Source organism: Rhinatrema bivittatum, chromosome 8 (assembly GCF_901001135.1).
Source record: "Rhinatrema bivittatum chromosome 8, aRhiBiv1.1, whole genome shotgun sequence".
In the NCBI taxonomy this organism is placed as follows: Eukaryota; Metazoa; Chordata; class Amphibia; order Gymnophiona; family Rhinatrematidae; genus Rhinatrema; species Rhinatrema bivittatum.
The window spans coordinates 95,553,424-95,579,865 of record NC_042622.1 but is presented as its reverse complement, the minus strand read 5'-3'; the positions used below and the strand labels follow the sequence as shown (position 1 = coordinate 95,579,865).

At 42.2% G+C, this 26,442-nt stretch overlaps 1 protein-coding gene across 4 annotated transcripts in view; it reads right to left on the bottom strand.

The window, feature by feature from the left end:
• SEC16A (SEC16 homolog A, endoplasmic reticulum export factor) overlaps positions 1-14,023 on the bottom strand; it is a 192,532-nt gene extending 178,509 nt beyond the window's left edge. For 3 of the 4 annotated variants that reach the window (XM_029614123.1, XM_029614126.1, XM_029614124.1), the window contains exons 1-2: positions 13,886-14,023; positions 2,409-6,261 (exon numbers count right to left, since the gene is read on the bottom strand). In XM_029614123.1, the coding sequence (XP_029469983.1) occupies positions 2,409-6,176 (3,768 nt within the window). In that variant the 5' untranslated portion in view covers positions 6,177-6,261; positions 13,886-14,023. The remainder of the gene's footprint in view (positions 1-2,408; positions 6,262-13,885) is intronic. The other variant, XM_029614125.1, reaches the window with a different exon arrangement.
• Positions 14,024-26,442: the final 12,419 nt, after the last annotated feature.

The window sequence follows — 26,442 nt, the reverse complement described above, 5'->3', positions numbered from 1 at the left end:
CTGCAGCTGTCAAAAAAAGCAAACAGAATGTTGGGAATTATTAGAAAGGGAATGATGAATAAAACGGAAAATGTCATAATGCCTCTGTATCGGTCCATGGTGAGACTGCACCTTGAATAATATGTATAATTCCTGTCGCCGCATCTCAAAAAACATAATTGCGATGGAGAAGGTACAGAGAAAGGCGACCAAAATGATAAAGGGATTGAAACAGCTCCCCCCTAAAGAGGTTAGGACTTTTCAGCTTGGAGAAGAGACAGCTGAGGGGGGAATGATAGAGGTGTTTAAAATCATGAGAGGTCTAGAACGGGTAGATGTGAATCAGTTATTTACTCTTTCAGATAATAGAAAGACTAGGGGGCACTCCATGAAGTTAGCATGTGGCATATTTAAAACTAATCGGAGAAAGTTCTTTTTCACTCAACACACAATTAAACTCTGGAATTTGTTGCCAGAGGATGTGGTTAGTGCAGCTAGTATAGCTGTGTTTAAAAAAGGATTGGATAAGTTCTTGGAGGACAAGTCCATTACCTGCTATTAATTAAGATGACTTAGAAAATAGCTACTGCTATTAATAGCAACGGTAACATGGAATAGGCTTGGTTTTTGGGTACTTGCCAGGTTCTTATGGCCTTGATTGGCCATGGTTGGACACAGGATGCTGGGCTTGATGGACCCTTGGTCTGACCCAATGTGGCATGTTCTTATGATCCTCCGGATCCTTAAGGGCCGCTGTCCCCACTACCGAAATCATGGTACGCTTCATCACTGCCAATACCGCCGCATCCACCTTGGGAACCTTCAGTATTTCCAAGGAATCGTCCGGGAGCGGATACAATTTATCCATAGTGCGGCCCACAATAAGGCTAGTCTCCAGGGCATCCCACTCACGAAACATGAGCTGCAGCAACATGGGATGGAAAGGAAAAGTCTTGGTCGGAGGACGAAGACCCAACAGAACTGGGTCCACCGAATCTGTCACCGGGGCCTCTGGGGTGGAATGAATCCCTAGCTCCGACAGGACATATGGAATTAGGGGCTCCAGTTCATCTCGCCGAAACAAGCGGAGAATGCGAGGATCATCGCCCTAAACAGGGGCCGTCCGCTCCGCATCTCCATCTGTGTCCCCTGCAGAGGATCTGCAGCCGCAGTGTCACCTGCCAGAACGGGCTCACCAGACCCCAAAGATCCTTGAATGCCCCGGATCCTGGAGACTTCCGGAGGGTCCAAGCAAGGAAGCTTTGGAGGAGGAACCAGCCTTTCCAGACCCAGATCTGGCTCCCCTGTAGGCATAAGGCTAGCCAAATAAGCCTTATGCATAAATCAACAAAATCCACTGAAAATGAGGGCTGGCCCTTTAAGCCCCCCCGGGGAGGTGAAGAGGAGAGCCCAGGAGAAACTGGTCTCGAACCCCAATGAGACCCGGGGCTTCTGTTATGAGGAGAAAGCGCGGGAGGGGAATCCCCCCCCCTGCTGCAAGATCCAAAGGATCCTCCAAGGCTCCCAAAATGGCCGCCGTTCCTGCACTCAGCAGGAACGAAGCAAACCGACGACTTCCCTGCACCAGGGGCCTCGCAGCAGTCCTCCCTGTAGCCCCCTCTTTGAATGACGAGGAGCCTTTGCCTCCGGGGATGCAGCGGGAGCAGAGGCTCTCCTGGGAGAGCCTCCCTGCCGGCTCCCCACAAGCCAAACAGCGCGATGCTCACGGCATTGCCGAGGCAGGGGAAACAGTAAATTATACCCTCCGGAGCTCGGGAGACCGCAGTTCAAAGGCACTCGAAATTTTGTTTTTTAAATCACCGCGACTCGCACAGCCCAGGGTCTCAAAGTATTGCCAACTCTGGGCCAAGGGGGGAGGGACCAGCCCACCAGTAAATCACCAGTGCACCGGGGACAGAGGCTGCAAACTGCCGAAATAAAGAAATCAACAGACCTCAGCAGCCAAGCCTGCAACCGGGGAGACAGCCCAGCTGACTTCTCCCCAGAAGGCAAAGTACTCCGTGCTCTTGTTTATTTTTTTCTTAAAGGAGCCGCTTTGGTCTAACCAGAGGTACAGAAAGAAAAAACTAGGCTGCTGTTGCTTTTTTTTTTTTTCCCAAAAAATTGAGGATAGTACCAAGACCGCAGGTTCTGCCACCTTCATCTGCTGGAGACAGAGAAATACTGAAGGGCTCACAGGTGGTACACTGGTATATTAGTGGATGCCCTTCAAGTTTTTTCTCTGTCTCCATCTGCTGGGAGGCAAAACCCAGCAGTCTGGACTGATCCGGGTACAAACAGGGAACCTGTGTTTTCTATTGTCAGAAAGAGAGAACAGGGTCAAGCTTCTCATTGAAAACATTGTAAATATAAAAAAAAAAACAAAAAACAAGTCAACCCCATAAGAACCAACAAGATAAATATTTTACCTGTACCTGGTAATAGAGATGAGCAGCTCTGGGGTCAGGTTGTGGGTAGGACTGCTGATAATGAGGTGGATAGGCCCCATAAGGATGGCGATAATAATAGTAACCAGAAGGATCTACTGGAGGACCAAATGCATGCTGTGGTGTCTGAGAAGGTGGGGGCTTCTGCTCTCCCTGCTGCATGATTGGCTGGCTACTGTTGGCTGAACCTGCAGGGCCACTTGAAGACTGAAGATGTTCTCTTGATGGCTGAGCAGGCTCTGCAGGTGGCAACGACATACTCCCCTGAAGAACACCCGACACCTGTGCTCCTGGAACAAGTACACTCCCAGGTGTTTTTTGGTAAGCTGCAGAAACCGGGGGCTGTGTGGTCATGGGTAGCTGAGAATCTGATTGCATTTGTTGCTGAGAACTCAGTGCCCCTTGTTGTCCTCTCTCCAATTCGGCCTGCTGTTGCTGCACACCTTTAGTTAACTGTCGATAAAAAGGCTGTTTATCACTTGCTTCTGCTTCTACCTGTGAAGTCTGAGTATTAGTCTGAGGGAACACTGGACCTTCCGCATGTGACTGGTTACAGGTAGACATAAAATTAGTGGCAGTACTCTGACTGGCTGGAACTCGACTTATCGTGAAATCAAGGGCACCGGCAGTTTCTTCTTGTCCAATTGAATGGCTGGGTGAAGAATTGCTTAGCATGGTCATGTTTAACGGTGGTACCAACATCACACCTGTGTTATCAGTAGATTGATCCATCCCAGGGACCACTGCTTTACTAGCACACCCTGAAGGAAAATTTTGATTCTTTTGAGTTTCTGTAATTAAATTAAGTGGAAACTGATGTGGTGGAGGCTGTATCAATAAGTTTGCAGTTGAACTAGAGGCTTTTTCAGGCGAGCACATACTGTTTGATCCAGATTTAGCATTTGGGAGATTTGTAGGTACAGGAGGTGTTATACATCCAGGTTGCATGAAAGACAGGTGACCACTTTCTCCAGAAATACTATTGCTATGTGGAGCCTGATTGGCTGATACAGACCTGTCACCTATTCCAGTCTCTTTCAGAGACTCATTATTTTGATTCAGATTTAGCCGATTGGGTAAAGATAAGGAAAAATTGATTGGCTGAGCCAGACTGTAGCTCTGATTAGGCTGTGTAATCAAGACAGGCGGATTTTGTAAAGATTCAGTGGGTGGAGAAGACAACAGACTTGCATACCCAGAGCTTGCCTGGGAATGAAGTGGCTCATCTTCTCCCATTTTGGGAGGATTCTCCAGGTTTTCAGATCCATGTCCATCTGGCAAAGGTAGTACGAGAACAGAATCCATCTTATTGGACTCCTGACCTAGCAATCCATCCTCTGGAGGCTGAATAATTTCGGTTGTCTGAGGTTTAGGTGTGACATACACGGGAGGAGCAGCTGGGGCCAAGAGAACATTCCCTCCAAAAACAGGCAATTCATTTTGTGCCCACAGTGTGGTTGCTGGGCTTTCACACTTTTTATTTGCTCCATGAGCTCTTGACAAGGGCCTTTTATCAATTAGTAATGGAACATTTTCTACTGAAGGTCCCTTTACAGGCTGTAACAAGTTGCTGGGGTCTCCTACAGCTATATGACCAAATGTATGAACTTGGGGCAAGAAAATGGTTTCCAAATTATCAGGTGGCTGTTCAAGGTTACCTGGGGAAGCCACTGGAACTCCAGACTGTATGTTGGTGTTCTTTTGTATTGTGTGAGGTTCTCTTACTTCCCCTACCATCTTTGCTTGATCAACTTCTGCAGGCTTCACACCAACCCCATGGGATCTAACTGGTTCAAAAGAACTATTCGCACTGGTTTGAAATATTCCTGTAGGCTTTGGTGGACTTGGGGTTGAGGGCTGGGGCATATTATTGTGATAAGATTTCTTGGTGGAGTTTTGTTCACATGAATCTGCTCCCAATGGAGATGAATCGATCTGTTTGAAAAAGCTAGTGGGGAAGTCATCATCAAGCTTGCCACTTTCTTGTTGAATAAATGTCCCTGCCACTTCCTGAGGCCTGCTAGAACTAGAAGCACTCCTGTGGCTCATACCGCTGTAGTTTGAGGAAACACTGTCAGATCTGACGGCATGAGGTACTGAATCAGGTGTCTCCAGATTTGGTCCCCCTTCTGCATGGCTTGCTATGCTATTCTGTGGGAGCATCTGCCCAGTTAATGACCCATACCTCAAAGGATCAGAATTTGTACTAGCAGATATAGGATTGGTCCTAAGTGACTCACCTGGCAGGACTTCTAGGTTCTGAATGCATTCTACATTTTCAACATTGTCATACTGTGGCCCAGCATTACTATGGTTATCGCCAATTGCTTTATCTCCAACATTGTAACCATCAGATTGGCTTGTGGCCTGGGTGTCATGCTGATTGCTTTTGGTTTGAGAAAAATATTGCTGAACCTCTGTCCCCTTCTGAGCAGTCTCACTAGTTGACCCTGAACTATTTGGTGTCTGTGCCACAACATTTGCTAAAACCTGGTGAGGATGAACTGGTGGGAGGTGTACCAATCCAGGATTCTGCTCCAGAGAATCCAGGCAAGAGTTGCTAGGGCCAGCATGCGGATCCAAGGAAATGATTTCCTTATTTTCTGCTTCATCTCCTTTGAAAAACATGGAGATTGTGCCTGTATCCCTATCTGCAAGAATCTGTTTGTCTGTGGCCTCAGACCTATCTTGTAGTGTATTTTCTGCTGGAGGGATAGGATTTAGAAGACTGGGCTCAGGTAAATATGGTTGTGGATGAAATTGTTCTTGATAAGGTTGGCTGAACCAGGGATTGTTCAGTCCTGTGTTCTGATGGAACCTATTTTCAGGTTGTATAGAATTTTTAAATTGTAAACTGTTACTTTGAGAAATATTTAGCCTATGTTCATTACCACCAACTGGCAGAGGAGCTGCTGTAATGTTTTGCTGGACTTGTTGATGCTGGACTGGAGCATGATGCATACGAATTTGGGAAGGCACAGGGGAATTGCTTGTGTAATTGGAAGAAGACAATGTGTGATGAGCCCCATAAGCTGTATTCTGGAAAGGAAGGGCAGCAAATGGCAAGTAAGTCTGAACTGAAGGCTGTGGGCCACCTTGAATGGGCCTCCACTGTGTTGAGCCTTGTGGGGGAGGGTGAGAAAGGAAAGAACCAGTGGTAGATGCCATCGCACTGCTGTCCTGTAGATCTCTAGTAATATCCTGATTGCTCTGTGCTTGGTTTTGAAAGGGGACCCCAATCTGGAAATGAGCACCAACAGTATTTTGATGTCCTGCTCCCATATTATAATAAGGTGGTCCTGAAGAATTTTGATGTACAGGTTCTGTGACTGGAGAGGTAACTGTGTTGCTGCTTGTTAAATGTGCTGGGGATGCTGAAGAAGCTAAAATATTAGTAGATATGTCCAGATTTGCTCCATGCTGTGTTGCAGATCCTGGTTGAGACATATGGACTCCATGTGAATAATCCGCAGCATGAGGAGAAAGCATTGTGATAGGCTGTGGAACAGAGGAGGGAATTGGTGAAGCTAGTGGATTTCCTTTGGATGCATTATTTAGTGGTGTGCTCTGTGAAGTCTTTTTGCCAAAAGCAAATGGGTCAGTCACAGGTTGCACTGAAGCGATTACCCCAGACACAGGCACATTTGATCGTTTACTAAAGGCGCTGCTACGCCAGTATGTGCTTGGAGGCATTCCCATGGGAGGTGGTCCACTAGTTCCTGGTGGAACTGTCTGTGGAGGGGGCTGCATGATGACCTTCCAGAATTGACACTGCTAATATGGTCTCTCTTCTTCCAATGGATGAAATGAGCAAATTCTCTCAGCTTCAGATAGGCTGAAAACAAGAAAGGAGGGGGAGGGGGAAACAAATTAGCTCTCAGTAAATTTGGAAAGTTGGTTTAAAAATTAACTTTGTTCTGCTGGCAAAAATTCTGCACACAAGTTACAGAAAGCACATCTGACAGAAAATCAAAAGTTTTTCCTTCAGAAAACTGAAAGGCATATGATTAAACTATACTGTTTACATACATAGTAAAAGCAGACCACACTATTTACAAATGAACAGATTTGCATGCAAAACACCTTCAAGGATGTTAGTACAGTTCAGTGCACACATTTTACCTCACCCAAAGCCTCCCCCCACCTTTATTTTGTTCTCAGCTAATATAAAACTAGTTCAGTCACCCTAGTGAGACACTTCAGCTGACCAGGCGAGTCTGGCTTGTGCCTTAAAGGTAAGATTTGCTCTGCATAATATATAAAAATCACATTAAGAAACTTCAGTGAAAATGCATAATGGAATTCAGCCTGTAAATTTATAAACAAGATTTATTTTTCAAACAAAAATTCATATTTTATGTGGCAATGTCCTCTGGGCCCAATACAAACCAAGCATATTGAATACATTAAATCTGAGCATTATTACAGCAAGACCTCTCATAAACTGTCCAGTTCTTCAAATATTAATGTCTTGCCATGAATTTTGAAAAAGACGAAAATTAATTTATAAACATATCTGACAGCAGTCAGTAAGTATGTTCTTCCATTCTGTGTTAGAGGGTAGGGGTGGGGCAAAACTCCTTAATGAGTAAGGTCCTTTAAGTATGATTGATATTTTGAAGTTTATGGGTAAGAAGAAATTTCTTACCTGTTAATTTTATTTCCATTAGTCTTGCTACACTAGTTCAGTCAATACCTGTGATTGTCTCCACATTCCAGATGGAGGCAAAGAACATTGTTTTCCCAGTATGACATCACCACCAGGTTCTTATAGGTGGTGCAGCACTAAGGAAATCCAGTATCCATCTGACAAAACCCTGAAATAGACTAAATGTAATAATGTATTATAGAAAAAGCTGAATAGAGAAAAACAAAGTGGGTAGAAAATCCTCAAGTCCCCAATACCTGTCCCAAAAAAACTGCAGAGGAGAAAATTATCAAGCAAGGAAAAGGATAAGGAGACAGCAAACCTATAGGCTGCATCCTCTTTAGCCAAAGCATCCAGTCTATAAATGTTTCACAAAGGTATGCAATGATGACCAAGTTGCTGATCAACAAATGTCAGCAGCTGCAACCATGACCACTTCTGCCCAAGAAGAGAACTGCACTCTGATAGAGAGCTCAAACAAATTCCAGAGAACTCCTGCCAAGGAGCATATAGGCCGAGGCAATCATCTCCTTGACCTAATGAGCAAGAGTCACCTTGGAAGCCACTTCCTCTTTAGGCAGTCCCCCACATGGGACAAACAGCCTGTCTGGTTTACGAAAGGCATTAGTCACGTCCAAATAACAAAACAGCACTCTACGGATGTCCAAGCATTATAGCGACCTGTATTGTCCCTTATATTTTTTCCTGAGTAAAAGAAGAAAGAGAAACAGATTGAATGATATGGAATGCGGACATCACCTTTTGTAGAAAGGAAAGCACTGGACAGAAAGTGAGTGCACCTGTGGAAATAACAAGGAAGATGTCCCAACAAGACAAAGCCTGAATCTCCTAAAGGTGTTGAGCGGAGCAAATCGCTACAAGAAAGACACCCTTTAAAAAAAGATCCTTAAGTGTCACCTGCTTCAACAGCTCAAAAGGAGGCGACACCAAAGCCCTCAGCACCAAGTTGCGATCCCACTTGGACACACCAAAGGCCTGCAAGGAGGCTATAATCTCTTCACAACCCAAAGAAAGTGAGACATCCACATGAACTGCCACCGAGAATCCCCCTAGGTGACCTCTATAACAGGATATGGCTGTTGCCTATAACGAATTCAGGGCCAGACCTTTTTCCAAATCCTCTGAAGAAAGGCTAAGATATATAGAGCATCGGAACTGCCAAGGAAGGGTAGCTCAATTGTACAAAACACCTAAAGCAAGTGCCAGACCTGGATATAAGCCAGAGAGGTCAAAGTCATCCAAGACTTTAATAGGGTAGATATTACTGAAGAAGAGTAGCATCACCTCAGCAAACGCTTCCTCTCAAGAGCCAATCCATAAGATAAAGGGGTCTTCCATGACCACCTTGCCCCAAACCAGAAGACTCAGTACTGCCAGTAGATGTAGCAGGTAGTCGATTAATCTGAAGCCTCATCTGCAGCCAGTTTGGGGCTACTAGACTGACCCGACTGCTTTCCAATTCTCCTGTGGAGAGCTCTGCCAATGAGAGGACATGATGGAAAGAGGTAGAAAAGTTCTCCCACAGGCCAGGACTGAACGAAAGCATCAATGCCTGTAGTGTTGGCTTCCATTCAATGGCTGAAAAATTGATGAACCTTGGCATTTCTTTGAGTCACATCAGACCCATGTGAGGGAACTCACCTCCCCCTCCCCCAACTTGAGAGTTATGGGGTTGGAAACCTACTGGCTCAGCTCCCATTTCCATGGATCCAGGAGATTCCTGCTGAGATAAGCTGCTTGCACATTCTCTTGACCTGCAACAATGTGGGCTGCTGACGATAATTGAATTCTCTTCTGCACAAAGGAAGAAAAAGTCCATCTCCTCCAATACTCCCCAACGCCTGGTACTTCCCTGCCTGTTCACATACGCCACCACTGTAGCACTGTTGGAGAGGACCCAAGACCACTTTGCCATTTCCTCCCTATTCTCAAAGGAGAGGGCCAGCCTTATTGCTCGGGTCTGTTTATCAACTAGAATGTCTCTTCCTAGGACCAACATTCTTGAACCACAAGATCCAGCAAGTTAGCTCCCCAGCCAGACAGACTCACATCCATTGTGACTAAGATTCAAGGGCTGGGGGGTGTCACCAGACTGACCTCACCCAATCCGTGACAGGTGCAGTGGCACAATTGCCTCCCTCACCAAATCTGGTAAACGTAGCTAGACATCGTAATCCCGTGACTGAGGAAACGAAACAGAAGGAAAAACTGAAGTGGCCTCATATGGGCTCTGACCAATGGAACCAGATCCAGAGCCACCACCATGGAACCTAGCAGATGCAGGTAGTCCTTGTCAATGGGGAGGGCAGAGCGATCAACTTTTCAGTCTGGCAGATAAGCCTGTGCACTGTTTCTTCCATAGGAAATACACACTCTAACTGCATGTCAAAGTGTGCCCCCAGATGTTCTAGAGACTGGGCCAGCTAAAGTTTCTTCTTCACAAAACTGATGACAGTCCAAGCCTTCTAAAACTTTGACCATTCGGCCGTTCACCTGTACCGTTCTCTGGCAATGATTTTGCATTGATAAGCCAATCATTCAGATAAGGGTGTACCATAATGCCTTCATGCCTCAATGCACTGCCATAACTACCATAATTTTGGTAAAGTCTCAAGGTGCTGTCACCAGTCTGAAAAGAAGTGCTCAGAACTGAACATATTTCTGAAAGACTTCTGAAGATACTTCTGATCCTACTGCCTGATGGGAATGTGAAAGTAGGCCTCCAAGAGGCTCTTACTATTATATCTGTATACTTTGCAGCGCCTGATGCAGCCCTACCCCGGGCGAAGCTCGGCCTGAGTCAGGCATATCTTATTTTATTTGTGAATTCAAACTGCAACTTAAATTAAGAAATTCCTATACAGACTTGCGCACAGAAAAGTGCGCGAATGCCACCACGGTCCATACCAAAAGCAGGGGGTGTTGGTCCTGCATCTACTGAGTAGCCTTGCCCCGCTAATGAACTAGTTAGGGGGAGCCCCAAAACTAGAGGAAACCTCCGAAAGGTCACCTTCCGGTCACATTCCTGCATCATGTTGGGAAGGGTGGGCTCAGTAACTCTCCCTAACTCTCAGATAACTCTCCCTAAGCTTCCAAACGGCACTGACAATTTAGGAGGAACACCAAGTTATGATGCCTGAATATGGCAAGTAGCACAAAGGTAAACACCTGCTAGCAGCACACTCTCAAGCGTCTGACAATTGTGCGCCCAGCTGCACGACTGCACAAGCGAGCCTCTCAGCTGTTTCTCTTTCTACAGCTAAGTCCACACTGGAAAACCAGCTACTGGAATGAGGTACTCTACTGAGGGATGGATCCGCAGATATCACCTAGGAAAACTTGACTGAGGGAGGGACCATGAGGTATCACACCACAGGAGAGTGGGGTGAAATAATTTCCTACTCTGCTCCTTTCATTTTCTATTTTTTTTAAAGCAATCCCCAGTAAGGAGATGCACGTCCACCATCTGCTCTCCTATTATCAGTGCAGGGGTATATGTAATGCTCCATCTCCATCTGCTGGTAGAGGTGCATAACCCACTGGTGTGGATTAACCACTGGGGTGGCTTAACCTGTCTGAATGCTAAGCCGCCCCCCCCCCCCCCCCCCCCCCCCCCCCCCCCGGCAGGATGATGATGGTTTATTTAAAACAAAATATCACTTTCCTTAAGCCTTTTCCAAATCGTTCAGCCTCTTCTCACAAATGCAAAAAATAAAGAAAAGATTTTCAAAGTCATCCAAGATCTGCCCTTCCTCAGGGGCCGGTGCAGAAAGTGAGACATTAAAACTGTGTGCTGAAATCAGGTACAGTTTCCTCACAGAAGTTAATTTATTTTTAATTTTACATTAATTTATAGCCTGCCATATTTCCAACCCTAAGTTTCCAGGTCTAAGAAAACACAAAGTAAGCCAGCCCACCTCTCTGCATTGGTGGGTAGCAGATGCCATAATTAACATGGAACTTCTATGCAAGAGCACTAACAAATATACATTGTTGTGCACAAAACCTCTTGCTGCATTGGCAGTAAAGTTTGCACACAAAAAATGTGCGAACAACTGAGGGTTATACTGTGTGTTGTGTCAAGCACACCTTGTTGCATCGGCCTCTCAATTTGGCTAAAATTATTTGGGTTGCTCAAGAACCAGAATGCTTTTAGCCGCATTCAGACGAGGCATTCCTGTGGGTGATAGATCTGGGAGAAAAACCATGCATTTAGTTTGCATTTTCAACTCACCTCATGAGATTTTCCATGGAAAAGTATCCATACAAAAATCAGGTGCAAAAATCCATGAGTACTCTTTATTTTCAGCTAGTTTCAAAGTACAAGCATGTGCGTGCACTCTCTTTCAAAGTTGAAGCAAAGTCTGTAAATAAAAAGTATCCAAGAAATTTGCCCCAATGTGAACAGTCTGAATTTGCCCCATAAAGGGTATCTTCTTAAGTGCTGCTGCATGTGTGTTTATCTTTCAGACAACCACATGAGGACAGAGGGGAAAGAAACTACTCCCTAACACAGCGATTTCAAACCTATATAATACTTTGCCTCAGAACTCCCACAAAAGTGGTTCCACTGTAGTAGATACTACACACACACACACATGTTATAGGCATAGCCATGGAGAGTCTGGTCATGCAAATCACTTATCAACTCCTAACAATTTAGTCTTTTAGGTGCAAACAAAAGATTTAATCAAAACAACTCAACTTTACAGAGCTGTGTGTAACTGGAACTTACATATAACATTTTAACAATGAACTCAATTGAATGGTTATATCCACTGTTCTCCACAAGCTAAAATCCTGGGTTTATGTTCCAGAAGGCCTACTGGTGTCATTTGGAAATTAGTTTTATAACAGGGTCCATTAGTTTGGCTCTGCAAACATTTAAGTTCAGAAACTTAAGTGCAGTTTCTTTCCAACAAAGCAAGTTTTCAGCCAACCAGGATGTTACCAGGAACTTGTGACTTATTAGTAATGCAACACAGGCTGGTATCACATAACCACTTGGCAAATTCAAACTTACCTAAGACTTTTCTAATTTTAATATTTATACTACTTTGTGTTATGAAAACTGTAACAATGAGAACAATAACAGACTACAAATGTCTTATTTGCATGTTATGTGCTTGAATTATGGAAGTTTTATCCAGAAGGCAGCCATGGGATAAAACTTTACAAATCAGAGTAATGTACCAGAAATCAGAAAAACTAACATTTGGGCACAAACAAATGATCAAACCACATTTTAAGGAGACAATGCTGGTTTCTGCCAAAAAGGTTTTGACATTACCTCTTATTTTACTTAGTTTTTAATCAGGATTTGCTTATGTTCCCCTTTTATATTCTTTTTGCTACCTTTCACTGATGGTGAAAGACAAAAAAGGTGGAATTATCAAATTTACATTTTGCAGGCTCTTATGAGCACTTGTTCAGTTTAATGTAAAGACAGACAACATTTTACACAAGATGAGACTTTTTTGAAAGATTGCTGGAAAATATTTTCTGTGGTTTGAATTAGTTTAAGCCATGCATGCATTTTAAGAAACTTAAAAATCAAGTTTTATATGAAACATGGTATTTCATATTATAGGTTTATAACAATTAGCACTGGTGAGGATCTTTTTGTTTGATATTGTTTCTGACAGTGTAGATGGTATTCGGGGGGGGGGGGGGGGGTAGCCTTAATCCTGACAAGTCTACAGCAAGGGAGGGCAACTAAAGAACAGTATGGAATATGGTACAGAAAGACAAAAATGTCACTAGAAACCAGGAATATAAGTCACACTTTGCTTATTTAAATAGAACTTTACAAGACTAAAAATCAAACTTCTGACAGCTAGCCATGTTACAAATCTAAAAGACATGCATTGCCAGGTTGGATATCAGAAAAATAAATGTATTTTACAGCATTAAGTTGATTTCACAAATAACTGAAGTTACTATTTAAACATTCGATATAAATAAGCATCAGATTTTTCTTAGAACGTGGTAAGTGCTGGTGTGGAAGACTCCAAGCTGAACAAACAATAACTAGTATCACTTCTTGTAAGGTCTGTGTTGCAAAAGATTGCCCCCCTACCTACCCATTCTTTCCCTTGCTAATTTCTCACATAACCCTGAAACGGAATCTAAAAAATGCAGTTTTATTGTCTTGTAGTTATCTTGCCATAATGAAATATTCAAAATATTTGGTGGAGAACTTGCACGGTGAAGAGCGTATAGCCCTCAAAGACCAGCCACAAATATGTTTTTATTGGACTAACAACTTACTTATATTCCAGTGGACCAACACTAAATTTATTATTCTCTGCGAGGATAAGCTATCAGTAGCAGCTAACCTATAGTGCACCACCAATTTGTAAGAAAGGGAAAAGGAGCCCGATTCAGAAAAGGTATGCTATATATTTAATTGAGGTTGTTTATCTTTAATGAGCTTGGCTCCATGGAATCGTTCTCTGTAAGGCTTTTCCGTAGTGATTTGTTCAAGTCTGGCTAAACCCTGTTCAACACCTGCTGCCTCCGGCTAACCCTGAGCATCTCACTCCCCCACGACCATAATGGGTCATTTCTCAAAATGCATCCACACCACTAGCGAAACCTCCCCGTGGAATTAGGTCAAAGAGGGGCAGCCACAGCTAGCGGGGCTTTGCACCGGAGTATAGATCCTTTTCCACAGCCGGCCGGGGTCAGACAGGCAAACAGTGCGGGCCGGAAGGGACAGACTTCACGGCGGGTCAGAGGCTATCCCTCGGCTGGAGAAAGAAGTGAAGTTGGGGAAGGAGGTGCTTACCTCCCGCCACCGGAGCACCAATAGTCAGAAAACCACCACCTCCGTACCACTTCTAGTGACTAGAAGCGCAGCACACAACCGCCATCTTGGACATCCGGCTAGCCGACGTGTACAACCTGACGTCACGCTCCCTGCGTGATGGCGTCACGGCCACATCTAGCCGGCCCCCTCCGGATATAATTATTTTCTTTGTTTATTATTACTACTATTATTATTATTACCATTTAAGCATTTGGAGGCTTCCGGCCGAAATCAGCGCAGACTGATCCCTGTGCTTGGTGAAAATAAAGCCGCTCCGGGAAAGGGACGTTTTCGTCTAAGGGTTCGGTTATTTCCGGAAAGGGTTGCCGTGGCGGCTCTGCGAATGGGCAAGCGCAGAATGGTAATAAGTGTATTTCCTCACAAGCTGCAAGTTTCTGTTACAGATGTTTTAAATTTTCCCTGTTTTTCTTTGCTTTTACAGTAATATATGGCATCATGTTAAAATAAGACACTCTACTGATTACTCAGCCTTTCCAATGAAAACCCAAATGTCAAGTTTTATTAGGGTGGCCATCTTTTCCATAGACCATAACTGGACACCCCATTAAACTTCATGCTTTGGAGGGGGAGGTTACAGATTACTGTCAGTTATCGATTCACTCATTACTTGGCTTTCAAACACCCCGTCGATATACTTTGTTTTATAAAATGTTATGCAAAATGAACCCACAAACAACCGCTATAAATTGTCCACTCATGCAATTAAGACACTTAAACCTAATAATCATGAAAGAGTAGCTCACAATAATCAACCAAAGCAACACTTTAAATCTTTATTATACCAAACAATAGTTTTATGTTAAACAAGTCAACAATATACATATCCCTTTATTCAACCTTCACTTTACCACACTGGGCTTATTGTAACACTAACACTAGGTTTATAACCCCTACAAGTACACAAAGGACGTAACAGACAAACATAAAACACAGATTATATCCCCCCCAAAAGGAGGGGAAACAGCAAAAAAGGAAGACAATAAGAAAAAAGCAAAAATGAATACACAAAAATAAAAAAACATTTAAAAACATATACAATTTAAAATGCATACAGACTAGGTCTTTGTAATCCCAGATCACAGTCACAATCTCAGTTCATGGTAAAAAAAAGAGTGTTTGATTGCTAGCTTGCTGAAACTTGCTGAAGCAGAGTGTTATGTATACTTGGAGTTCCTTCGTCAAGGCAGAAAACTGCAAGGTCACTGTTGGGAATGAGCGAGTAAGGTACTCTGACACAATATCTATGACATCATTTATTAATGTGACATCATGGTAATATACGTTATTTACAGAAAGTTATTTACATACCATATGATTGCATATGCCATCCAGCACCCTTCATGTCATCAGCCTTGTATCGAGGAGTCGTCAGTTCAGCAAAGGCGAGAAGGGGGTTTTCAGTGTCCAGTACTCTATACGTCTATAGAGGCAATATCTCCTACTCCTGCCGGACACTGGAAAGTCCTGCTCTTTTATACCGTGCCGTAAACAAGTGTGTGTGCTAGAGAGAAATGATTGATCACTATCCCCCCATGTTATGTATCAACAGTTGCTATTACCCAGTCGGACTCGACCTGTCCCTGGCATGTAGGCGGTTGATCAGACCGCCGTATTCCTGACAGGGACCCAGAAAGCTGAGTTGCACAACCTGTTTAACAAGAACATGTTTATCCTACACTCCACCCTTGATCAATCATTTTCCAATGCAGGCACCACTGCATACGAAGCCACTGTAGTGGTATATTTACTTTGACGTGATATTTTATGCACTCGATAGGTAAGATAACATGTACACACTAGGCACAGGAGGCATACACACTTTACAATAAGGATAGGATGAAAAATCCGATTCAGAGTCATTGTAGCAGTAGAGGAACGTCCGAAAAACACATCCCACCAAGAATGAGAGGTGTCTTTTATCAATTGTTGTTGTAAATGTAGTAAGCGTTCCTTGGCAAAGTCCGCTCGAAGCAGGGCACCAGTTACAGCAATGTCCACATGTCTCAGGGTCTGTTTCAACGAATCTGAGGTATTCAATACCTTTTGTAGTTTAGTCAAATCCAACAATGGTGTCTTAAAGAATGATTAGTCCAACTTTACCCCCAATTGCGCATCAGCAATGTCCATTGGTGGTAAATAATATTGTCGAGAACCAAAAGTAAACCAAGTAACATTATACAGGCATCCTGTAAAAGTCAAATTATATACACATACAGTTTCAGGGAATGGAATTATGAAACCAGTTACATTATCAGGTAATATTAGAAGACTACAGTGTGCCAGAGGTTGCTGCAACGAGCAATCATCGGGTAATGTGGAATACATTAAAGAGCAAGCCAATCCCATTAGTGTAGGGGTACATATTGTATTGTCAATAGTGTGATTATTGGTGGTCCGTATCCAATTGTTAGTATGCAAAACTTGTATTAGCACACTTCCTCTTTCAGGAAGATAGACTGGGAAAGGAAGTGATGTAAATTTACATACAGTATCTGTTAATGTATTGGAGGGGTTATAAAACGTGATTCGGCCTGTACACCAATTTGTGTTGCATATCGTATACTGTGGCTGTGGCAACCAGCCTACAGGATATTGGTATGGTACATTGATTGGAACAATTCCTTCCAAATAGGAGAAATACTCATGTATAGTTTGGTTTGTATCATCTCTATCTGTTGTTGTAGATACAAAGCTTGCATACGGGATTGTGTCCAATTAACAAATGCAGTCAGATTATGTCCCATTTCCCAAGTGGCATTCCATCCTTCTATAACCAAATCATTATTTAAATGCAAATACTTCTGCACATACTGTTGCATGTGTGCGGGGTCAGGAATCCAATTTGCAATAATGTTAGTGATGAGGCCTGTATCCCCTCCGGCCGTGGCAATTCTGTTCGCTAATACCTCTTATGTCCATAATATTTATGTTAAATCTGTTTTTATTATAAATAATGAACATTACCAAAGCATAACATTTGGTACATATTTTCTTAACTCTATCCATATTTTTACCCCTCCTCCCATAACCCTACCTCCCCCCATCCCTCTTTCCCTCCCTGCATCGAAGAAGCACAAGGATCACATATCAAATATCTATACGATTTAAAAAAAGACTTTTAGATTCATGTGGTAAGGTTAGAATAAAGGGAAGCCAGACTGCATTTATTGCTCTTCTAGTCTTGATAGACAGGTGATTAATAGCCAGGGTTTCCATGGTTAGTAGATTTATTATAGAAGAACGCCATAATAATATAGATGGTCCTTCTGAAGTTCTCCAGGCTGTTAGTATGGCTTTGCAAGCTAATAAAAAAACTTTTGTAATCCAGAGAATCAAGACCTTATTTCTTTTGAATGAGTTAGGAAAGATTCCAAAAAGTGCCACCAATGAAGAAAATGGAATTTTATAACCCACAACTTTATTTGCAGTATGATAAACTTTCTTCCAAAATATTTGAATTGTTGGACAACTCCAAAAGGAATGACCCAAGTGTGTTGGTCCTCCTTTGCACCTGATACATATATCAGAGTTAGTGAAACCTGCTTTGAATGCTTGATGCTGGGAAATGTACATTCTATAGATAATTTTATATCTAGTTTCCCGCAAGAGCGTATTAATTGTAATTTTACGCGTACTAACAAATGCAGATTTCAATACTGCAATTGATATCGGTTGCTCAAGTTCTAATTGCCATTTAAGTTGCACCTTCTCCAAGGACCAAATCTTATATGAAGACTCTAATTGTTTGTACAAATATGATATAGAACGTTTCTGGGGGTTTTCTGGATCAAACCAGTTACTTAAAAATTGCCAATTAGTGTCCATGAAGGTTGGTGAACCAAGCGATTGTATATAATGTCGAGCTTTAAGGTACTGATAATAGTCAATAGCTGAGAGTTTATAAAAAGAACGAAGTTCTTTAAAAGTAAGAAAAGATCCATCCATATGTATTAATTGTCCAATGCATCTGAGTCCCGCACGGTCCCAAAGTCGAAATCGTGATGCATCCGATCCTAAAAAGAACTTTGGATTACCACAAAATGGAAGAAATGGTGATATGTTGTCAGATAACGAATTCTTCCTCATTAGCCATATCCATGTTCTTCTTAAAGGTTGTAAAAGCAGATCTGATTTGATTGTGCGAGATAAAGAAGCGTTAGGAGCATGTAAAGCATAACGAAGCAATATTGGAAGAAGCAATTGTGCTTCAATATAGGTGTCTGAAAAGTATTGTGTGCCCATCAACCAGTCCCCTATGTATCGTAAATTAATCGCATGATTATAGAGTTTCAAATCCGGAAGACCCATACCTCCCATGGATAGTGGTTTCATTAGGATAGATAGTTTAATTCTTGGTTTTTTCCCCTGCCATAAAAATTTTGTCACTACTCTCTGATATTTGCTAATAGTCACATGAGTTAATAGAAGAGGTAGAACACTGAGCACATACAGCCAACGTGGTAATAATGTCTTTTTCAATAAGTGTATTCTTCCAATAAGAGAGAGTGGGAAACAGTGCCAAGCATTTAAAAAGCTGTTAGTTTTCTGTTGCATTGGAGATATATTTAAGTCATATAGCTTGGAAAGGCTTTTTGGAATCCAAATACCTAAATATTTTAATTTATCATTTGTCCATTTTAAGGGGAATTTCCCATACCAAGGTATAGATGCATCAGGACCTATTACCATGGCCTCAGATTTATCGAGATTTAAACTAAAACCTGCATAAAGACCATATTCTTCAATCACATGAAGAGCAACTGGAAGAGATTTGGTGGGGTTTATCAAATGCAACAAGAGATCATCCGCAAATGCAGCTAATTTGAATTTTGCCGATCCCATTTTAATCCCTTCTATATTCTTATTATCCTCCAAGATACGTAATAAAGGATCCAAAGATAATACAAATAATAAAGGGGACAAGGGACAACCCTGCCTAGTACCCCGAGACAATGTAAAGTCTGATGAAAGTTCCCCATTTACCCAAATATTAGCTTTTGGCTGATTATATAAATTTTTTAGAAATGAAATAAAGGAGCCTTGAAATCCATAATGGTTCAAGGCTTCAAATAAAAATACCCAGTTCACTCGATCAAAAGCCTTCTCAGCATCAAAGCTCACTATAAGAGAATTCAAATGTAATTTTTCTGAGAAGGCAATAGATGCCAGAACTCTGCGGACATTTGTTACTGCCTGCCTACCTCTGACAAACCCCACTTGAGAAGGAGAAATAAGTTTAGTAATGATCATTGCAAGTCTATCTGCCATTACTTTAGCTATTAATTTAAGATCACAGTTAATAAGGGATATAGGTCTATAAGAACCAGGTAACTCTGGGTTTCGATTAGACTTAGGATGTACTACTATAGTTGCTTTATTCTCCTGCCAAGTTTGTAATTCATCCGAAGAAAGCCTATCATATACTTTTTTAATAGGACTACTAATTAAATCAGACATGACTTTGTAAAACTCATACGTGAATCCATCTGGACCTGGAGATTTACCTAAAGCAGAATCCTTAATGATCAATTCCAATTCTGTTTTTCCCATAGGAGCATTAATTAATGATAGGTCCATTTTATTTACCCGGGGGAGTTTTATCTTAGAAAGGTACTTATGAATGTCTGGGTGATAGTCTGTATCCACTGAGTATAATTTTTGATAGTAATCTGTAAATATTTTCCCAATATCTTTAGTTGATGTCTTTATTTGTCCTGTTGAATCCCTTAATACTTTAACATATGATTTTCCTTCCCATGACTTTACTAATCCAGCTAATAATTTCCCTGTCTTATTACCAAATTGAAACAACCGATGCTTATAATAGAGAAGATTTTTTTGTGTTTTTTGTTGTATAAAATCATGAAGAGTACTTTGGAGAGAGTAAAATTTTATGCGGTTTTCCCTTGTAGGAAAAGAGGTAAAATAGGCTTTAGCTTTCCTTAATTGTTTTTCTAATCGAACTATTGTTGCTGACAATTCCTTATGTTTTTTAGCTGGATATGATATAATCTGAGGAAAATAGAAAAAAAAACTAAAAGATGCAGCTGCAAAGTAAAGAGTTTTGTTGGAATCTGTGGGAGAGAGCGCTAGGGAGCGCTCCCGATTCCAGGGAGATGTGTGCCCATGGACCACGACACGACTGCAGAGAGGAGCTCCGTGGAAGCGCTGCAGCAGGCAAGACGTGCCCCAGCATGGGAGGAGCAGGCTGACCACCGCCCTAACCTCTGCCAAACCTGCACGCAATGGTAGAGACCCAACAATGCAATGCTAGTCTCTGGGGTAGCCCTCGGGTCACTCGATAGCCCTTTCGGACCTGCCACTGGGTAGTGGCAGATGCGGCAGGATGGACAGAGGTCGAGGCCAGGCAATGGTACTGGAGCGTGGAACAAGACAGGACCTCGGCCTTGGACTAGGCTGACAGCTTGGAGAAGGCGAGGAATCTCGGAGGCTCAGATGGAATAAAGACAAGTGGGGCTTGGGACTCAGACACAAGACACTCAGACATAGAAGAAGATCAGAGGTGGATTCTAGAAAGTCAGGCGAGGCTTCCGGATACTCCGATGAGCACTTGGAACTGGGGAAGACTCAGATGAGGATAAGGACTTCAGGATACTCAGACAAAGACAGAGGCTTAGGGACTGGGAGGAATCCAGGCAGTGCTCGAAGACAAATCCTGCTGGAAGAGGACTCCAGCCACCAGGAAACGGACACCGGATAGGAACGGATTTACTCCCAGGAAATGGTCAGCTGGAGACGTGGTCCAAGGCAAGTGAGCTGAACCCATAACTTAAGGACATTGGCGGCTCCTGCCGCAAATGCAAGGTGATGGCGGTGGCTTCAGGCCGCGAAGAGGCAGCGTCGGCGGCCCCCTAGCCGCAAGGGAGAATGTGGCTGCGGTTCCAGGCCACGGCAGCAGCAATGGCGTCGGCAGCTCCAGCTACGGAGAAGAGAGGACATCTGTGGTGGTTCCAGGCTGTGAGGCGGAACAACAGTGGCGGCCTCCTGCTGCTTGAAGACGGGATCAGGAAACTGGCTGGCAGAGAAAGGTGAGAAACTGCTCGCGGCCTAGCCGTGGGCAGGATCGCAACAAGTTTAAATCAGACATAGGTATTGTTTAAAAATACCATCTTGGAAACCCAGACCAGATACATTCCATGCATTAGAAAGGTCAAAGGAAGGCCAAATGACTTCTAGCATATAGGTTAAAGGATAAAAGTGAGGTAAAAGAGGTTATTATAGCAAAAAGAACATCTTTCATAAGATGGAAAGAGGATCCAAATGAAGAAACAGGAAACAGCATAAGCACTGGCAAGTTAGGTGCATAACATTCAAAAGGCAGGCAAAAGAAGTTTAAAAAGAAGCTTTCCACAGAGGCAAAAACTCACTACTTTTTAAAATACATTCAAAGCAGGAAGTCTATGGGAGAATTGGCTCGACCATTAGATGATCAAGTGGTAAAATGGGAAGTTAAGGAAGACAAGGTCATATTGAAATGACTAAATTAATTTTTTTGCTTTGGTGTTTACTGATGAGGATCTTGAGGAGATACCTATGTTGGAAATGGTACTTACTACTTAATTGTGATGATTCAGAGGAACTGAAACAAATCATGGTGAATCTGGAAGATGTATTAGGGCAGTGATGGCCAACCTTTTGAGCTCAGTGTGTCAAAATTCATAAAAAAAACCGAGCATAACTCGGGTGGTGTGTCACTTCTAGAAAAATCCATAATTTTGTGATATTTGTAGCTCTAATCAATAACAAAAGGTTATAATTGTAATATATGTACTGTATTTGTTAATAAAGCAAAAACAAATAATTCTTTACCTTACCTGCTTAGTGACTTTTTTGTTGCTGAATTTCATTGGCTAAATCTTCAATTGAAGGTTGGTATTTCGTACACTTAAAGCCCAAGCAAGCGTTACAAACTTCATCTGTCAGTCGGTTTCTTTTATTGGCTCCCATTCATTTTCACACCACTCCCTCCCCATCCCCCAGGCATGCACACATTCATTCTCACACACACAGACCCCCAGGCAGGCACCCATGCATTCACACACATACACCCCCAGGCAGAGTCCCATTCATACACATGCACACATTAAAGGCAGACCCCCCTCTCTTTTGCCAGCAGTCTCGGAACCTCTCTCATTCCTCTGCTGCCACTGTCACTGCTGCCACATGGCTACTGGGGAGGTGCCGATTGCTGCTACTGACACTGAAGCCCATTCTGCTGCCTCCTCTGTGCAGGCCCCGTGGGCTTCCACTTTCTCCATGCTGATCTCGTACATTGTGAGATCCGTAGAGAAAGTGCTATTCTTGCACATTCCCAAAGATTACATGTGCCAATCACTAAAAAGTAATTTTTATTTTTTTTTTGCCTTTGCTGTCTGATCTTAATTTTCTAATTGGTTGGTCACAGGCTTTTTTTCCCCACCTTTCCCTTTCTTATTTTTTTGCCAATTCCTTTTATATTATCTTTTTTTCTGTTTCTTTTCTCTCCATCTTCTTCCCTCAAACACACAGTCAGGTTCTCATTCTCACATGCATTTCTCTTTCTCACACACACACAGGCTCTCACTGGCACATGCTCTCTCTCATACAATCATTCATACACACAGGCTCTCACTGGCACATGCGCTCTCTCATACAATCATTCATACACACAGGCTCTCACTGGCACATGCTCTCTCTCATACAATCATTCATATACACAGGCTCTCACTGGCACATGCTCTCTCTCTCACACACACACAGAGGCTCTCACATGCTGTCTCTGCAAACATTCAGGTCCTCACTCTCACACACAATCTCTCAATTCATCTCATACACGCACACATGCACACTCTACAGACCCTCAGCCTCTCTCTCACCTCTGGGCCTCCTCTTCGCGGGTCGCCGCAGGATGGGCTCTGCAGCGGCCCTGATCTTCTCGGGCCACGGCGGCCCTGCTACCGGGCCTCTTCCTCTTCTCGGACCGCTGCAATTTGGAATTTGCGGCGGCCCGTAAATGCAAATGCTGCTCCTCTTCTGCACGTGCTGATGCTTCTCCTCCTTCCTGCCCACGCGGCTCCGGCAATGTTTACTTCCGGGGCCGCACAGGCAGGAAGGAGGATGAGCATCAGCTCGTTTAAATGCGATCTTTGTCTTGAGCCTCATCGCTGCGCCACATGAGCCTCCCTGCACCCGGGGGCATTGGTGGAGGGGTCCGGAGGATAGGGAGATACTAAAAAACAAATTTTAAAGGGTCGGCGCAGCTGAAAAAGAAAAGGCTCGGCACAGCCGATAGAAAAAAATAAAATTCTCGATAGTCCTTGAAACGCTGCGCGTGTCAGCCAAAACGTCTCGGTGTGTCACCTCTGACACGCGTGTCATAGGTTAGCCATCACTGTATTAGGGCAAACGGACAAATTAAAATCACCTGAACCGGATAGTATACACCCCAGAATTCTGAAATTTGTTAACTATTATTAAAATCATCTATTGTACATGAAGATTGGAGGGTGGCCAATTTAACACCATTTTATAAAAAGGGCTCTAGGGATGATTTGGGAAACTATAAACCAGTAAGCCTGATGTCAGCACTGAGAAAATTTGTGGAAACTATACTAAATAACAAAATTACAAAACATATATATAGACATGATATAATTGGACATAGCCATCATGGATTTATCCAAGAAATTCTTGCCTCACCAAGCTGCTACATTTTCTTGGGGTTAGTAAACATGTAAATAATGATGAACCAGTGGATATAGAGTATCTGGATTTTCTGAAGGCACAAGAGACTGCTGAGAAAGTTAAAAAGTTTTGGGATAGAAGGCAATGTCATATTTTGGACTGTGAATTGGTTAAATGATAGGAAACAGAGAGTAGGACTAAATGGTCAGTTTTCTCAGTGGAGGAAGGTAAATAGTGGAGTATCCCAGGGAGCTGTACTGGGACCGTTGCTATTTAACATATTTCTAAATGACCTGGAAAAGGGAACGAGTGAAGTGATAAAATTTGCTCATCAAGCACTATTACCATAGAATGCACTGCCCCTTGAAATTAAATGTGAATTGAAGTATGAGAAATTTAGGAAATTACTAAGACAGGGTTTTTTAAATCACGTTTGTAATAATAGCTGTAGTTAATGTTGGTTGATATAATAAGGGATATAGTAACATAGTAAAAGATGGCAAAAAAAGAACAATGATATAATTATTATGAATATATCAGTCAATTCTATTACTTTTTCAGCAGTATTACATGTTATAGTGTTTTGTAGTAAGCTTAATGGTTTGTATATTTTAGTTTTGTATTGAGAAACATATCTGTGCTGTTAAGATTTTATGATGTTAGTATGTATTTATTGGTTTTTAATCATGTTATATATGTTATAATATCTGTGATTTGTTAAGAAAGGTTGTTTAATCAAATGTTATTAAAATTAATTAAAATATTAGTGCAGTGAATATAGTGTAAGAAGAAACGACAGCTTTTAAACACTCCTTAAAAATGCATTCACTAGGTGGTGTCTCCAGGGGGAGACATAGTACATAGAATGAGACCATCCTAATTCTTTAAAACTGCCCCATTTCTAGAAGGAAGCATACCCTTTGTCAGGACTTGGAAAGGTATTGGATGTATGGATTATACTAAAAATGAGGTCTTTGAAGGTTAAGAGGCCATCAAAGCATATAAGTCTTATACAATGCTATCCCCAGGCTGGTATTTTGTCACCTGTTGTCAAAAGATTCATACCATAATACAAGGGAGAAAGCCGAGAGTCACTCAGCAGTGCATGGTTCAGAGGAAGGTATCTTCAAAGGATACTAATAAAACAGGAGAGTTAGAGCATCCCAACAGAGAGGTTACAATAAAAGCAAACGTATGGAGTCCAAAATGGCCGCTCTATAGAGAAGACGCGAGCAAATTCGCTCTGTGGTTTTTCTTGAAAATTGCCTTTCTTCTTGACTATTACTTAAATTTTTTCCATTATGCCTCATACTAAAAGAAAGGCAAAGCTGAAGCCTTCTATTACCTCGACTCCGAATCCGGATCTAAGGCAGCCACGAATTGAGATGCTGTTCACTGGTTCTCTGAGAAATCTGCTGGCAGAAGGAAACATGGGAACGCCCGTTGTTGAGCAGGCATCAGGACCCCAGGTGGAGGAAACATCTCTCAGTCCCGTGCACCGGCAACCCCGGAACCACCATCCGAAATCTTCAGCTTGTCTGAAGACGCCATGACTGAATGGCTGGAAGGAAAAGTGGCACCAGGGAAAACATCAACCCCGAGAAAGGATGCGATTGAAGCGTTACTTTCGAAGAGCTGAGTATTTCGAGGCTCCGGGGGCATGGAGTCCATGAAACATCAGAAGGATGGTAAGCCCGGGGATCCTGAGGCTACAGGGAGGAGTGAGTCGGAATCACAATAGATACAATTTGGAATATGTTTGTCTCCATGGACTCTTCTATAAAATCATTGTCGAGTTTATGAAGAGAAAATTTACAACATACTAAGAATGTCGATGTAAAAATTTTAAATCTGGAAAAAAGAGTGGAAGAGGATGAGCAAAGAATTAAAGATATAAAAGCAATTCAAAATAATTTAGTAAAATTTGAGACTATGTGCTTTAACAGACTTGAGAGAATGGAAAATGAGTCCAAATGAGTAAATTTAAGGATACTTAACTTTCCAAACATAAAGGGACATTCTCCACGAGATGTGTTTAAAAGCTATCTTAAAGATATTTTGAATTTTCCCGAGGAGGGGATACTGGCTATATAAAAAATGTACTATTTGCCGAGGTTTAAAGAAAAGAAGCAAGAAAATCATCAGCAACAGCAAGGAGAGAAAGAACAATAATTAAATATTACTGCACTACTTGAAATGACTTTGGACACGAATCGAAACAAGGGAAACCTTGCTAGTCTCTTTTTTTCTTTTATTTATTTTATTTAACGTGTTTTGTATACCGTCATTCGGTTTCGCCATCAGAACGGTTTACATAGTCATGTAACAGGTTGCATAAATGTCATCACAGTAACTTATCATGTAGTGTAGGTTGATTACGTATAATAGATATTACTTGTAAGGCTCATTATATACAGTAAGGTATTACGTGCAGCACAGATATTACATACATATCTTGTATTTTGTATTTATTTCGGAAAGGAAATACATATTTTGTATTTATTTCGGAAAGGGATGCGGTCCTGAGAAATTTTCTTAGAAATCAAGATCTCATATTTCATGGCTAAAGAATCTGGATTTATCCAGATGTAACAAAGATTACTCAGGAAAGGAGAAGGAGATTTCTACAAATGAGGTCTGAAGTCACTAATAGAGGTGCAAAATTTATACTATGTTTTCCCTGTAAATGTATTCTAATCTATCGAGAATCTAGGTATATTTTCTTAGAACCACAACAGTTATGTGTATATTTAGATTCACATTCCTGAAATATGTCTCAGGATTCAGTAATTTAGTTATGCTCAGGATGTTGTGAATACGGGGCTAGTGGA